Source organism: Typopeltis vanoorti, chromosome 1, assembly GCF_054136105.1.
Source record: "Typopeltis vanoorti isolate ZY-2024b chromosome 1, IOZ_Tvanoo_1.0, whole genome shotgun sequence".
Taxonomy (NCBI): Eukaryota; Metazoa; Arthropoda; class Arachnida; order Uropygi; family Thelyphonidae; genus Typopeltis; species Typopeltis vanoorti.
The window spans coordinates 168,877,579-168,895,175 of NC_143549.1; the positions used below are offsets into that span (position 1 = coordinate 168,877,579).

The window sequence follows — 17,597 nt, forward strand, 5'->3', positions numbered from 1 at the left end:
ACACATGTCATGTCTTAACATGAATTAATTTACATTTTCACTCTTAAAATATAAACTTAATGTTTAAATTGAAACTTTTCTTGCTTTCATATTTGCAAAATCACAAAAATTAGGACAGTGTCTGTCTAATATCTCTACTCTAAGTGCAGTCTAAGGAAATTCCTTATTAGTTAAATGAGATTTACCCTCAGGTCAAGGTCAACTCACAGCCAACAATGGAATCAGAAATAAATGCAAGATAGAAGCTGTTCGTCACATCATCTGATATTAAATGCAACATAATACTACATTATTTTAAATTATTATGGTTTTTAAAAAATATACAGTACAATGAAGTTTTATTATGTAAAAATTTACTAACAACATCCTGAAATTTGGTTTCAACAGACAAGGAATAAATGACTTTTTTATGATTTATTTTTCGAATAGTTTAGGCCAATTTTGCCACACACCCCCTCAAAACTTTCCACCCCATGCAAATGCACTTGTTTCACCATTGGTAGAGCCAGCCTTGGGTGATATGATAGAAACATATAAGTTGGTAAAGGCATTTTATCACAATAATACAGAAGGGACTATGTGTAGAGCAGAGGGCAAGAACAAGAGGCTGTCCCTGGAATTCAAAGAGTGTGGCAAAGAAGGAAATGAAAAAGTAGATATTTTGTATGGAGAATGGAATGCATTTCCAGAATGTACTATGAATCAATTTAAGGTTTAAGATACAAATGATGTTCAGCAAGCAGACAGCATGGTGAGTCATTTGACTCCATGGAGGTTGTTATAGCTCTCATGCCTTTAAATTCAAAATTAGTGACAGTATCCATAGTGTTCAACATTGTGTATAATAAATTTATCCACTGGCTTGGATAAATTTATTCTCACTGTTGATTCTAGGTCCTACTATAAATATCCCCTCTGTCACATCCAACATACAAGGGTGGTCTGAAAAGTTCTCAGCCTAACAATGAAAAAAGAAATTTATAATTTCTTTTTTCATTGTTAGGCTGAGTTATTTTTATTTTTCAACATAATTTTCTAATACATTTATTCCAGTGATGTTCCAGCACCATTATCCCATCCCTGTAGTGGTTCTCAGTAAGATCTGCAAAATACCCCTCTACAGATGCAGTCACCTCTTGATTCAAAGAAAAACGCTGACCAGCGAGGAAGAGTTTTAGTTTTGGGAAGAGATAGAAGTCAGAGGGAGCCAAATCTGGGGAATAGGTTGGATGTTACAACAATTCATAGCGCAGATCCCTTAATTTTCCCACTGTCAAAACACCTTTGTGGTCAGGTGAGCTGTCCAGAAGAAAAAATCATTTTTCATCATGCAAACCAAGTCTTTTCTCACAAATTTTTTCATCTAGTTAAAAGATCGTTTTATGCTGGTTAAAAGATCGGAATAATATTTCCCGGTTATTGTCTTATCCTTTTCAAGATAATTAATAAACAAAATGCCTTTAGCATCCCAAAACACCGATGCCATGACCTTTCCTGCTGATGGAACTGACTTTGGTGCTGAACAACTGGCTTCTGTCCACTGTTTTGAGACTGCTGTTTGCATTCTGGTGTGTAATGGTGAATCCAAATCTCATCCATAGTAATAAAGCAACGCAGAGAATCAGTTTTATTCTTGTTAAAAACGAGATTTTCATGCGAGTGCATTTTTGATCTGCTGTGAGCAAGCGTGCCACTCATCTTGTGCAAAGATTTTTCATTTGCTATTCTTCATGCAAAATATATCCTACATGTTCTTTTGAAATGCCTATAGTCTCAGCAATTTCACACTTTGACTCACTGGTCATCTAATACCATATAGTGCACTTGATCAACAATTTCTGGTGTAGTTACACTTTTTGGACGTCTTTCACGTGGATTGTCTTCAAGGCTGGTAAGGACACGTTTAAACTCAGCAGCCCATTTCTTAATTGTCGAAAACAAAGGAGAAGAGTGCCCATAAACTTTTATGAACTTCGAATGAATTTCTTTTGGCGTTAAACCTTCTTTTACAAAGAATTTTATAACTGCACGATAGTCAATTTTATCCATTTCAAGGGATACCGACAACACTCATGCTTCAGACAGCTGTATAAAACAAACTACTTGATAGAATGACTTGCAATTCACATGGATGCTTATGACAGATGTACCAACTTAGAAAAAAAAAATGTTGCTGATAGTGTTGCCATCTATGGTTGAGGCTGAGAACTTTTCAGATCACTCTGGTACATCCCTTTTCTATTTTATTCATTCCAATTCTTTATTATTTTCTTGTTTTCTCACTTTCCCTAGCCCAAAATTACTGTGCTCAGTAGGGTGTACTTCAATTAAGCCTTACACAAAATGGAGCAAATTATCTATTCCTCTGTCAGAGACAGTCTAATTATTAGTGGCCAGCTTAATCTTTAACTTCATATCCAATTTTTGCATATGCACGTTATGTCTGCACAGTTAGCCTAGTGGCTATGCGCTTCGCAACCATATGCCTGGGGAAGGAGTGTCCTAGGTTCGATTCCCGTCGGTGACGTGAGGAGCTGAAGGATCTTCCTCAGCCATAGCCAAGTTAGCCAGTCTTGGGCATGGACAGCAGGGTTTTTCCCCCAGTTTATTCTGGGGGTTTTCATCCCGCAAAGAAGCAAACTGGCCTTGAGAACTCAACACTACAGGCCAAAGGATATACCGGGGCATAAGGCTGACCACCTTATCCTGTAAACGGAGTGAGGTCTGATGATCGATGGACCCTCAACACTGCATGGTAAAAGAGGGTATAAGGAAGATGAGAGGAGGTTATTTGGTTAGACTATCAAAAAAAAAAAAAAAAAAATGCTCAGATGCAGAAATAGTTTTGAAAATTTAAAATATTTATACAGTAGCATAAGATTAGCAGTGACTTACTGATGTCTTAGCTCAAGTTCATTTACAGATGAAATAAAATTTATATTTACTGATTTTATTTACATAACAAAAAAAGGAATGGGTGGGGAAAAAAAAGATAAATAAAAAACATATAGTACTTACCTGTTTCAGTCCAACTTTGACCAAGAAACTAAGCACAGGTTTGGGTAACTTGTAGGTCAAAACCTTCTTCACATCTAGTTGAGCAGTTCTAATGAACTGACCGGGATGGCTATACCGCCAGTAACGGAATACCCTGCATTTATATCACCGTATTTAGAAACTGTGGCACACAATTACAAATATATATCAATTTCCTTAACTATAAATGATGAAATAGCTAAAGAACAAGAACTTTACATGTATATATAGTATTGCAAAAATTATACGTAGACGTTGTTTTGCAAACTCTAATAAACCTTAGTACATCATTAACATGCTTTTAGCTTCAATCTTAGATATCACACCAAATGGAGCAGAATCCCTGTCCACTAAATGTTGGCAAATAAATGGATACAGGAACTCTGGTCTATTTTTCCATCATAAACAGTTCCCATAGTGAAAGTGGAACTGTAAGTCCTGTTCAACTGACAATGTTATTTTCTCAAATCATGTAGCCAAAGCTTTGAAATATGACATGCAGCATTATTAGTGTCATATGGTATACACCCTACTCCATATTTCCTATATAAAAACTAGATAATAATGCAAGGTCCTCAGACATGTGTGTGTTCTTACAAATCTGAATTCACCAAGATATTGCAATGTTTTGTGGGTTAAGCAAAAACACCTGAAATTATTAACAATAGAAATTGGTAAAGTAACATTAGCATATTCAAAAAGGCACAAGATACAAAAAACTTTACAGCTATCAACTCATGTAAACAAAGCATAAACAGTTCTGTCCATCCTCCCTAAAAATATTATACCCATCATACACTTCCTATCAAAATTATGTCCAAAGGCTATTTATTATAAATGTATGATGTTCTAATTTTTTTTTTTTTTATGTGATTCCCACTCACAGAAGGTTGTAAGCCTAAACTACATTAATACCATGGCTGGGATATTGGTTTTTTATTCTATTTATATTAATTTTTTACAGTCTGGAAACCCTACTCTAGAAACTAAACACGTAACTTTTTCAAGCCACTTCAGGCCTCCAATAAGCAGGGCAGTAGACTCACACTGGGTTTTTAAATTCATCACCCATCTAAAGCCAATCACAAACATCTATGACCACGGTGGGATTTGAGCCCATGACCTGTTAGAGCGGATATACTAACCACTCGGCCAACCAGGCCAGCAGTTTGCACACATTCTTCTGGTTAGTTGGCTTATTTTGCAGGATGAAAAGCATGAGTATTTTTGTCCTCCTATTGTCCTCGGTAGTCACATTTCAACAATAGCAAGTTTGTGCAAATGGGTTAATTTACTTTGCTTTTATCAACAAAATGCATCATCTTTTTCTATTCTTAAATATTTCTGGCATTTGTATAGCTATAACTTGCTTCAAGATTCTTCTGCTCTCACGATTCCCATCTAACATTATGTAATGCTATTGATGATGTGTCGCTATAGTTTTCTCACTCATCTATCGTTTATCGTTTTCATTTCTATTTTACTCTTTTATTGTTAATTTTTTGTAAATTATGCTAGACCTCTCGCTTCTAGAGCCAAACAAGTTCTACTCAATATGTATCTAAAATCGACTAACTCGGGAACCAGCTGAAAAAGAGACCTCGGAAAATTACTGTAGTAAGAAACCAGACAGTATCTAATTACATTCACGGAGCCCAATTTATTAATGTCCAGTAAACAGTTAAAATCATTAAAGCGTTCAACGTAACTCCATTGCTTGTCATATGTTCTGTAGTAAAGCTAATTCGCACATCACACAAGTTGCAAGTGCAGCTATATATATATATATATATATATATATATTTTTTTTTTTTTTTTTTTTTGAATTACTGTTAATCAGGGTTTTTATTTTATTTTATTTATTTATTTTTTTCCCTCAATGTCAAGACCTAGACCTATCAGTCAGGTCACTCATCCATTCTGGAGTTATTTCAACCGATAGGCAGATTGCGAATGTCCTTGAAAACGTAAAGGAGAAAACACAAAATATAAACAACGCAGCGACTACAACCGGGGAAAGGGAAAATTAGGATATCTGTACTTGCGTACAGATATCCTAATTTGGAAAGACTACAGTCTGATCCAAATCGCACCGAGGTTGGTTGAACTATCATAGCTATTTTCAGGTTATGGAATACTACTTTTGCATTACTGCAAGATTTTCACAGTTAGGGCACAGTGCTTTCATTAAGCTGAGAAATTTCAACAGCGCACTCTTAACAAAAAGGTTTGTTCATAAATACATGACACTTTGGGGGTAGAGGAGAGTTAAAATTTCATACATTTAGCTCGATAGCTAATTACGGGGCATTTGTTTGGAATTGGAAAAATCTTTGGTTCGAATCCGTATAGGGCAACGTACCTTCATAAGAATTTTGGATGAAGGAGAGGTAGTAAGTCTAAAGTGTATGGCAACGCTTTCCTTCAGATAACTCTGGTATGCCAGATCTCTCAAAACAGGAGGAAACAACCACCACACAGCACGGGTAGCTGACAATGATTAAACTCCCTATTACATCATTAGATTTATGTTACACTGCGGAAGAAATTGGTTTCTTCGCGATTTAGCAAATCGACAGGAAAATAGAGCAACCATCAAATAGTAATAATGTAAACTTAAAAAGTAATACTAACTTCCTCTCAACAGTTTTCCTCCAAATCAGTCTCATTCACCAAGATTGGTGAATGAGACTGATTTGGTCCTATTCAGATAGGACCAATTTGAAGGGATATTATCGATAAGAGTTAGTAGTAATGAATAGATAAAAATAATAAAACACTTAAATGAATAGTAAAACAATTATACACAAACAGGTGCTAATTATAATTATTGCTTGACATCAGTGACTCTTGTCTGACTGGAGCTTTATATTTCTTATTGCTCGCGTCTTTTCTTTAAGTTTGCATTACTTTTCACAACGGAGCTAAAATCTATGTTCACACTCATAGAAATTTTGTAATTTTCAAAATCAAGTCTCTTATTTTTCGTAACCAAAGTTAAAATAGTACAAACGGGTATAGAATGGAGTTGAAGTAATTATTGATTACTTTAACTAGGTTGCCAGATATGCCATATTTGTGCTGTTACACATACTTAACTCGTGAAATCTCTCACTAGAGACGATTTGTCTCCAAGCGAGAGGCCACAACCCTGCTTATTGGAGATCCGAGGTGGTTTGAAAGTAAACCCATAAACCTATACTACATTAATTCTGTAGACTAGGGTTTGCGGATTATATAATCCGCAGTCCTCCCACGGAACTAATATATTCTAGATTTATGGGTGAGATTTCACACACACTCCTTTTGCACTGTTTCAAGTAAAACTCCAGGGTTTGTTAATTTATCCCCCCCCCCCAAAAAAAATAAATTTTGAGAAACCTCTCGAGATTTTGGACCTGAAATTATGTTTTAATATTTTGGTACGAAATATGGTTTCTTGTGCCATAATTTGGCTGAAGACATTAAAATCTCACTTGTTCAAAGCCTATTCCTGGCACATTCATATACCATATACACAACACAGCACGGAAAGCTGTGATATACTTTTGGCAGAAGAACGATGTCTGCCATTAAATTAGGACATTAGGATAGGAAATTATTATTATTATGTGACACCTCCAGGGAGAGTGCGCCAATAGCATCGAACGATTGATCCCTTCCAATTACTAACTGCGCTCAAACTTGCTTAACTTTTTGCGAGCCATTAGTAGCAGAGGCTCTAACACTCGACCAACCTTTGCTGGCCATATTAGCCAGCAAAGGTTGGCTAATATGGCCAATAAAAGTTACTTGGTAAATATGGTTAATAAAAGTTACTTGGCCCTGCAAGACATTGAATCTAATACGTTAATTATTAATGGAACACCTCTGCCATGGAGTTCTGGGACTATTTGGGGGAGATTTTTCCATATCATACAATGCCAGTTATACTCCAGTTTAGGCAACATATTTTAGTCATTAACGATAAATGAGGAAGATTCCGCTCTGCTAATCCCACCTTAACCCAAAGAAGGCTCATTTGTTCTTTCAGACCGTGGTAAAGGAGGGGAAGGATCTTCCCTATATTTATTCTTCAAAAATCCCTTCACTACCTACGTCTGTTTTCACCTATTGGTCAAACCTTACAGTCCAAGTTATCCTCCTATTCACAATTCATACTTTTGATATGCTCTTACACGTGTACAGCACTTGAAGTGGTCCTGAAATGTACCTAATCTATTTTGTTCCTTCATCCCTCTGCTACTACTTAGTACTGTACACAATTTTATTTTATTTCTACGATCACACGATTTTATTTCTGTGATCGTAGTCTTTTAGAATTGCGTTGAAACGTTAAAATTAACCTAAAAAACAGCGCAGTGGTAGAATTTTTAAAACATACAATAAAATTACCCTAAATACCAGAGGACCAAAAAAGTTCAAAAACACCCTTCCTCTAAAAAGTATTAATGTTGAATTTGAGAGAGAAAAACGTTTATTCTCCGGAAACTTATGTAGTGAAGGGGAGATTATGTTGAGAAAGCCCCTCAAAATAAAACAGAGATTCAAACTACCTCGTTTTTATTACATTGGCATCTTGTAATAAAGATGTCATACAGGAGAAATTACGCTGAGAACACCATTCGTAAATAACACCTCTGGGGAATGAAATGGCTTTAGAGGATATAACAAAATAATTGCTTTATTTCGTCAACACATATTTATAGATTTATTTGTCCATGAGTTCCAAAATCCAGGTTAGGGTCTAAACATGAAAATCCCTTTTCAATACGTTGCATACTGTAGATTACAATAACCCGATGTTCACCTCATTTTGTAAACATTACAGTTTATAAGCCATTGTATCACATTTTAGTAATAAAACTTTCACACCATTGCCAAAATCAATTTACTATATATTATACCAGAGCTCGTGTGCATGAGCTAATTCCCAGCGGTGAGAGGCCCCAGCGCCACAGACTAGTCGAGTTTGGACAGTACGCGCTATTAAATGCAAACGGAGCCTCTGACTCTCATTCCCATAAATCATTCATTACATCTGGGAGGTCATTATCTCTGTGGAAATTCCCTTTCCGGTTAGTATATTAAATTATTTCTTTTATGATGCAGTGGAAGTCAGGCAGGAAAGCCATGACAGTCACGGCAATAGTCTGACTCTTGATGGCCATAAAGAAGGGAAAACGGTGCGAAGTAATCATATCTATTCTTCTTGAAATGTCTTACAAAATAAATAGAAATAAATTTTTCTCTTACTAATTTTTTTTTTAACCTTACAAAGTAAAAATAAAATTGTGAAAAATGTCCCAAGTCAACTTAACGTGTGGAATTCGGTGATAAAAAATTCTGCTGACTTATGATTGGAAGGCGTACCGCATTAAATCTGCATATTTTATTCTTCCTTATTTAAATTTCCATTCACAGGATAATCACATATTTAGATTTCAGGGGATTTTCTCAAAAATTATCCATTTTCATTATTTAACCAAATTTTATAATTGCGCTACTGTCCATTGAGCGCTGATGTTTTCTATTTCGTAATTTCAGTAGTCGTATAAAAAAATGGAGGAATCAGTACCAATGTCTGAAATTATGTTTAAATTGGAACCCAGCGAATACCACTTGTGATTGTTACCTTCATTCTGAATAATGGTAATGTTTCCACAAACTTGTGATACATGGACTTATCCATGGAAGTCTCAATGCTTTCTAGTTTTAAGGCTACACTCATTGCATTCTCCAATTAGTCAAGAGTTATACTAATCATGCTGCTCAAAATCTCCCATTTTCGTTAATGCTTCAAGTTAAAACGTTTACATTAAATTTCATAAGATAGGTATTCCGCTTCGTGTTCTAGATTTCAGATTACTTTTTACATTGTTTGGACAACATACAAACTAGAATCAATAATATTAAAAAAATTAATTTAAAAAAAAAGAAAAAGAATTGGGATGGGAAAAGACGCATCCTGAGTTCATTTGTTGCATAAAGAATAAATGGAACACTTTCCCGAAGAGCCAGAAATGTTTACAGTTGGTCCTTCATCGCTTAAAACAGGGAGTAACGTGTAAGAACTCATTTATCAGTCCATGGAAGAAGTTCTTTCCCTAAAAGAATCTCCAATTAATTGCTCACTCGCGGCATTATTGGTTTATAGTTTTGAGAACTTTGAGTGTGTAGTCGAAAAAAAATGTTTATCCTACTTAAAATCGAAGTCTGAAAAGAGGAGTAGACTTTCCTTTGGATTCAAAATTAAGTTACAGCATTTTTCTTTAATTGTTCAAGTTTGTGTTGCATAGCTGACGCTTGCCTTTTTATTCCTCCTACAGCATGAAATTACCCAATGTGACTCTTGACTCCCATCATGGATGGTAAACCTGCAGTACGTTAGTATCGTGGATAAGTTGAAAATGGAAATCACCCTTATTAATTTTATATAATGTTTGTATTAATTTAATTTTACATAATCCGTAAACCATGCTCTAAAGACCAAACATTGAATTTTTTCAAGTCACTTCATGCCTCCATCCAGAGACGCCTCACAAGCACTTATGTCCAAGGTGGGATTTGAACCCGCAGCTTCTTGGTTGGTACGCTAACAAAGTCCAGTTATTATTTAATTCATTGTTCAGTATTCAATTCATTTTCAAAGGATATCAAATTACTGTGCAGTTTTTTTATATTATTATTATTTCATTTCCAGAATAACTGTAAATCCTTTACTATGTGATTACCAGCTAAACATGATTTTGTCATTGAAATGGTGACAGTTCAAGGGATCATGAACTGTCACCATTTTTGAACGTCATCTAGGAAAAAGTTTGGGATATCTCAAATAGTTGCTCTTGATTTCTGAAACATTTCATCGGACTTCGCACAAAGGTCTAGCAGGTAAGCTCCCATCGCATGGAACGTCTTCTGGATTTCTATATCCGGGTTGCCACTTTCTTTCTGGTCACACATTACACGTGCTTGATATTTATCAAAGTCTGGAATTAATTCTTGAGTTGTACGAGGCTCGGTTCTTTCACCTGATATCTTCCTTCTGTATAGCACCGTCAAGCACCACAATTTTGCTATAAAATCAACCAAGTTTTAGTGATAGTGTAGCGCAACCCTTTTGCTTCTGATAAATATTGCAGTAAACAAATCAACCAGTCTTCCAGAATATCAACTTGACACGTGAAATTGATCCCCGAACCGTTCTTCAATGAAGTTCTAATGATTGTGTTAATTTTCATGCTCGTAAAAAACTGAGTCTTATCTTAATTCTTGCAAAGAAAACTTTTTCCCATCTTGCCTTTTTACAACACCCAAATTTCTGGAAAAGCATCTTTTCTTGGGATAATTCTAAACTTCAGTCTTTCTTATCAAAAAAATGTTAGAAATACCCACACCTCGGGCATTTTCCGAACTACAGAACATTCTCTCATTATTTAAAATTTAACCAAGCACGATTATTGCCATGAAATGGTGTGTTATTTCTATCATTTGCATGTGTTCTGCCGGATTTATTATTATTATTATAACAACATCACACCTCCGTGGATCTCAGGCTTTTGCCGGAAGCCACTACTCCACAAAACACTGAATAATCCACCATCTATACTACGCCAGCTTTTTTTTTTTTTTTCAGTATTGTCCGTTAATGTGCGTATAGCCACCTGTTTCTAGGAGGTAAATCCCGCTATCTTCACGAGACTGGCTAACTCACATTCAGCTGAAAGCAAACAAAAAAATTCCTCGAGTCTAGATGAGAATCTAATTCAAGACTTTTCCAGTGGCGTATACCCCATTTTTCTCCCAACTATATTATGGAAGTGGTAGCTAGACAACGATCTCCTCAATTCTACATTCGAACTAATTCACTTATCAAACCTTAGTGGGTTTTTTTTTTATAGACTTGCATCATGGTCTTTCTAACAAACTGGAAAATCGTTCTTTCAGCTGTGCTAGAAGGTGTGCCTCGTCAGAAAAACTTCATCAGAATGCCTAGTAAATTAAGTTGCTTTTTGCGTAAAATTTAAGGGATGCATCACTCTTTAAATCGATCAGTTATATTTAGATTTTTTTTAGTTCATAAGATAAGAAAAGTCTGACCCAGTGAGATATCTTTAAATTCACTGTCCTAAATCAGACTAAGTGAAAATATTAGGAAGAGGCAACTGATGCCAGCATTTTATGTGGGTTAATACACGTTCGCTGTAGCTCAATCGGTAATGTACAAGTGTTTTAGTTAGAAAGGAAGAAAGTGCTTTAGTTTCGAATCATATCTGACATAAAGACTTTTTGAGGGATTTTTAACTGTTCCTACTGAAGTGATAGGATTTTCATCACAAAGTCGGCCAAAGAATATACACAATGTGTAGATAGATTAGTGACTTGGTTAATCGTACGAAGTCCAAGGCCCAATGGAAAGGGGTGGGAGCAAATAGGTCTGTAAAGAACAAGTTTTTCAGTTTACACACACACACACACACACACACACACACACACACACACACACACACACACACACACACACACACACACACACACACACACACCATGAAGATTAAAATGAAAAGTTTTTCTTGTTTACATTCTTTCTTAGCGGGTGGCTTGGCCTTTTCGCATCACGTTCACATTCTGTGGATGCAATCTGTCATCAGCAGGGGCGTTGTGACTTCTAGTTTGACAGACAGATCATGAGGTGCCTCACCGACGATCACCTTCAGAATCTGAACGGAGGCAGTGAACCCTCCCCGTCACTCAAGAATGGGCATCACCCGTACTGTGTGGGTTATCGATCTGCACTTGGTCGTAAATTGGACGGAACTGGCATAGCTACTGTAAGGAACCTAGGTCAAATATGTAAAAAAATAATTTTTTTTCTACCATTGTACATTCCATCAGACTGAGACTCTAAATATATCAAATAAGAAGTGAAACTAGGACGACCTGCTCGAATTTTATTTTATTAAGAATGGAACCACTGAGTTTATGCTACGTAAATTAACTTCTGCTATTAATTAGCAGAATCTGCTATGCTGTATTCATTATCATAAAAGTAATGACGATATGTTTGGTAGTCTGCGGGATTTTTATTCTGCGGATATACGAAGAAATCGATATTGCAAAACTTGTCTTCTGGAACGAAATTATCCGTTTTAATCTCTAAAGTATCTTATGGAAAGAAATTAGGCAATGTGACAATTCATAAGTGAAATTATACGTAGTATTGTTCAGAATGAATATGCTATAGTTTCAAAATGTACAAAATCAGGAAGTGGATATCTCTCCACTCTTCTACTCTCCCCAACTATGCGGTGGGGTTTGAATCTCACTGTGGCATCTCTGTGAATGCCTAGGATTTTATTATTAATTATATAAGATCTACATCCGATAGATTACAAACATAGTACATTAGTATCGTTAATGTGACATTTTCTCTCCAGTATAAAACCTCCCTGCTAATACTGGATGGTGTTCTAATACATGATTCCTAAACTTCAACTCACTCACGGTATATATATATATATTTTTTTTCTTTTTTTTTTTCAAGTACCATAGTTTACAACTTTTTGGGAGTGGGATTCACATAGTTTATGTGAATCCCACTTGTTTTAGAAATAACTTCATATAAAATTATAATTATTATTACGTAATAACCTCCAGGGAGTCTAAAGACTCATTGAGAGAGGACACCTACTATACAAATCTCCGTCTCCACCTTCATCATCTACGCCAACGCCATCTACCCCCGATCAACACTAGTAGTATTTTCACAGACAATCACAAACATCCATGCCCACGGCGGGATTCGTACCCGCAGCTTCTTTGCAGGAGAGCGGATACATTAACCGCTCGGCTAACCAGGCCGGCGTGCGACGGCTTTGCGACAGCAATATGAAGGTACTGCTCTTCGGGAAGATCATTCACATGTGGATGCTTAAGACAATCACTTCTTTACTTAACCTATTGCGTCGTCCCAAATCTTCATCGGAGAATCAATTATTTTCGCCCTCATGGAGAAAGCCAAGTTGATAGCGACTTCTCTGAAGAAAAAGAAAACTATTGGTTTCGAGTTGCCGGACTAAACACCACTGGATGTTATTTGTGGAGCAAACAGAAGAAAAAGAAACGCATATCGTGACCTAATGCTTTATGATTAAGGTTAAAAAAATAAAATAAAACTGAATATATGCTTTAAGAATGTAAAATATGCATTACATACTAGAAAAAAAAAAAGATTTGTATATTATCGAAAAATTTTAAAATTAACCTATGATAAACTGTCGTAACGGATTACCTCTAAGATGAGTGCAGCTAAAAAACAGCAGTTTTCCACTTAAATTATATTTAATTTAAAATAATTTTATTAAATATTTTGAAAATAATAAATACATTTGCTAAAAAAAAAAAAAAAAAAAAAAAAAAAAAACATGGCTTACATAAAAACTACACAAAAATGATTTTTGATTACATGAATTTATGCTTGAATGGATTATCTGTAACTAAAAAAATGGATTGTTGTGTTTTCCCCCCTTTCAAAAAGAACTTTTAAATCCTACAACAATAGAAATCGATCAGTTGGTTTAGCATTAGGAACACGCGATGGCAGTAGCTGTCTGTCATATTCTCGTGTCACCTTTTGTCAACGCGAGTCAGAAATGCATCACAATCAAATTGTCGGTGATGGAAACAGTTGTCAACAGATGTAAGTTTGAACCTTAATGCTATTTATTATCTTTGTGGGAAAAAAAATTAAAGGATTTTATATTTTCATCCTGAAAATATAAGATGAAATACTGTAGTATTGTAACTACGCAGTTAACTTTAATAAGTGTTAGGCATTGAAAAAAAAAAATCGCAAAAAGTTGTTAAGCATTATTTAAAAAAAAAAAAAAAGATCTTCAGAAATAACATGAAATGAATATCAGAAAACTTTAAGAATCAGAAAAGTTTAAAATATAAAAAAAGCATTTATATTTTATAGCTACCATTTTAAAATTATATTGTCAATAATTGATAACAATCATGTGTTCTGTACCTTTCTGTATTTATTTATCATGGAAACAATTCTAAATGTTTTCTGCTTGTTTAGTTAAAAGACTTTTTGTTAGACCTAATTTCAAGATTATGAAAATGAGACTAAACTACCAATAACGATGAATACAGCTTTTCAGAGCAACAGCATCGCTGACTACTGTCGCCATCTCGTGGTCCTAAACCGTAACTAGTATTACCGTCTATAATAGTTATTATTATTATTATTATTATCATTATTATTACTTGCACGTGGCAAGATAAACTAATTCGGGGACTTGCCGAAGAAAGACTTTGGAAAACCTCTTTAAGTCGGCGACTAGATTTGAATCTAGAAGAGTCGTTCTTCTAGCTACCTATCGCTATGGAATGCAAAGGCCATTTCCACGGTTATACACATGCACCATTTCTTTTATTTAGAAATTTGCCTGAAATGGATAGCGTCACAAAAATTATAATACAATAAGCTATTTCTGTTCATGTACCCGTTCAGAACTTAAGTTGTGAACAGCCTTTCTATTTATATATATATATATATATATATATATATATATATATATATATATATATATATATATATATATATATATATATATATATATATATATATGCAAATACTTCACTAGCCATAGTTTAGAAAACTTTAGATATGTGTTTCTCATTCATAAAATTGTAATGAGATCAGATGGTTCGTTTATCCGTTAACAATAGGTTTGATTTATACTGTACCTAGAGATCTTTCAACAACTAATATATAATTGCCCCTATAAATTCCAGCACTATCTATACCTAGCAAATATTGTGCTATATTCGCTAGGTATAGCGAATATATCAAAATATTTCGTCCACCTTTCTTCTATGTATATCTTACAGTGCCATTTGCATTGGAAAAAAGATGGTAGAAAACTGAGCTACGTTTTTCTTTTCTTGGTCATCTCAAACTAACATAAGGTTATCACAAGACTCTTTTTCTCATATCGTAGTATAATCAGGAGGACTGGTCAACATTTGCCTGTCTGTATGGAAAAAATCTAGAGTAAAAAACGTTCTTCTATCCCTGACTTCCGTCCAAAATGCAAGGGAAAATGAGATACTTTTACCTGATGTCACAATTAATTCTATAAAGAATGGCAATATGTACTAACCATTAAACTGTATTACATTTGAGAGTGGCATCCGTATCTTAAAACATCAATCCGATTAATGACTTACCTCGACAGTTCAAATGCATCGCACTGAATCTAATCTATTAAAATCTTCATAAATGCCTAAACACATTCGAACCACTTTTCATTCACAGCTGAATAACACAGAAAGACCAATTTGTTTACTTTATTCCCGTACTGTTATTCTTTGGTTGTTCTAAAAACAACAGTACAAGATATTGCAAACAGGTAAATGTATGTTCTCGAATACAACACACATAGAAGTTTCTTCTTCCTTGAGCTCTCATTCTTCCATGGTTTGTAAGCCTTTCACGTTTTAAGATCGTCATTAAAACGTTTCAAGATAGTAACTGGAAAGATTTATTCTGCAACATCCCAGCGACATTTGGAAACGTGTTCCGATTGTGTCGGTTATTCATGTATGAGGACTAAATATCATCTGTGGCAGATATTTTATTAAAACATTTTTCTGTAGTTCGGGTATATGCATTGTAGAAGTGATTTGTCTGCTCACAGTTCCTTCATTTGTGTATTTGGTACTTGTTTATCCAGTTTGTATTTACAAAAATAAATAATAAAAAAAGCATAATATATCTTTGTACAATAGTGGTTGTTTTCTGTGTTTTAGCAATGCATTAGCTGTTGTTTAGATGCAAAATAATTGCCATTCATATTGAATGGACTGCTGGTCAACTTAAAATGACCAGTTATAAAAGATGTATTGTAAAACGAAATGAAATATATACATGCCCGCGCAAACCGCTTAGCACAATAGTAAAATCTTATAAAAATATTGTTGTAGTACTTACTATCATATCTTAAACGTTTGTTACCTAAATGTGAGTTCATATTTGGTTTAAAATCGACCTTTTCGAATTAATCCAAATATTTTCGAAAATATCGAATTAGTCAAACAGAAATATATCATAGAAGTTTCCTTCAAATTCTCAGATACAAATGATAATATGAAAAATCTTCAAAATAACTTGTCTTTAATAATTCCATGAAACTGGAATGACTAGTTAATGGTATTCCAATGATGTAGCTTATTTTACAATGCACATGACCGTCCATAACAATAACTTGGTAAAGAGTGAGTTCCCACATTTGACAGTTTTAGTGGATCACCAACAAATAGGAGATGTGCAATAAATATTCTAAAATCTTAAAATAAGCAACATATCCAAAAGAGTCCTTAATAAACGAAATAAAATCCTCTAACAATGATTCCGAATAGTTTCCTATTCTAGTGAACCTAACTATTCTTTTACTCGGCATCACAAATCTGGGATGCTGAGTAAAAGAATTTGAGAAATTTACTTAATATCCGGTCTGGAATGCCAAAGTTTCATACAATGCAACAGTTTTGCTTTTAGGGAGATTTTATCAAGGTTTTATCTACTCGATGAACGTCATCTGCTGAAAGAACATGGGGTTAAAATATTAATATTAATCATGATAAAAAAATAAATAAATAAAATAAAAAAAAACGCAGAAGAATCAATTTCAGCATCAAATTAAAATAATGTAACTTACCAGCTAGTATGGTTGTTCAGCATGGATATGAAGGCATGACTGACATTTTTCTGGTCGGAGCTGAGGTCGATGTCAAGATCTTTATTGAACTGTGCACCCAGTTCTTTGATTATGATATCTGAATCTGCTATTTCAGATCCGTTCAGTTCAATGAATGGAAGCTGGCCTTTCTTGGATTTGAATTTCATCTTGTGATCGACGCACTGAAATAATAAAAAAATGGACTTTCGTTTTGTTTTATTTTATTATTATTATTTTTAATTAATTAATTATTTTTTTTTTGAAAAAAAAAAGCTTACAGAAACATTATCCAGTATTAATGCTATAAGACAGTGTTTCTCAAAGTGTGGTACGCGTACCCCCGGGGGTGCGCGAAAGGTCGTTAGGGGGTACGTGGCAATTTTCGGCTATGCATAATAATTAAAGGAGTCATATTTTTCAACAAACAGTGCAATTTGAGACAACCGGGATAAAACGGCACTAACTAATGAATCACATCCCCTCTCCAACAGAAACTGCTGTATAGACCAAGCAAAACCATATGTTGCCGGTGGAACATATGGTTTTGCTTGACACCATCCCGTCGTTAACGTGTTAAAACTAAGAAACATACAGTGAATGTGTTTCAGATATTATGGAATTCGGTTGAAGGGAATTAGCATTTCAACTCAACTGTTGAAATGCTAATTTGTCTTTGGTTCGCGCGATCTTTTGTTAATACCTCACCAATCATATGCAGTTCTTCGCTGCTCTACGTATCTCAAGTCTTGTAAATTACTGGTAATATTTGCTTGAAATAATGGGAAAGAAGATGACGCTATTTGAGTAGAT

The 17,597-nt window shown here is 34.7% G+C and overlaps 1 protein-coding gene across 1 annotated transcript in view; it reads right to left on the bottom strand.

Annotated features, from left to right (window-relative positions):
* The window catches only part of LOC150110633 (failed axon connections-like), a 91,968-nt gene that overhangs the window by 21,467 nt on the left and 52,904 nt on the right, over positions 1 to 17,597 (bottom strand). Inside the window, exons 2-3 of the mRNA XM_090399957.1 lie at positions 16,767 to 16,969; positions 3,019 to 3,151 (exon numbers count right to left, since the gene is read on the bottom strand). Of these exons, the coding sequence (XP_090256083.1) occupies positions 3,019 to 3,151; positions 16,767 to 16,969 (336 nt within the window). The remainder of the gene's footprint in view (positions 1 to 3,018; positions 3,152 to 16,766; positions 16,970 to 17,597) is intronic.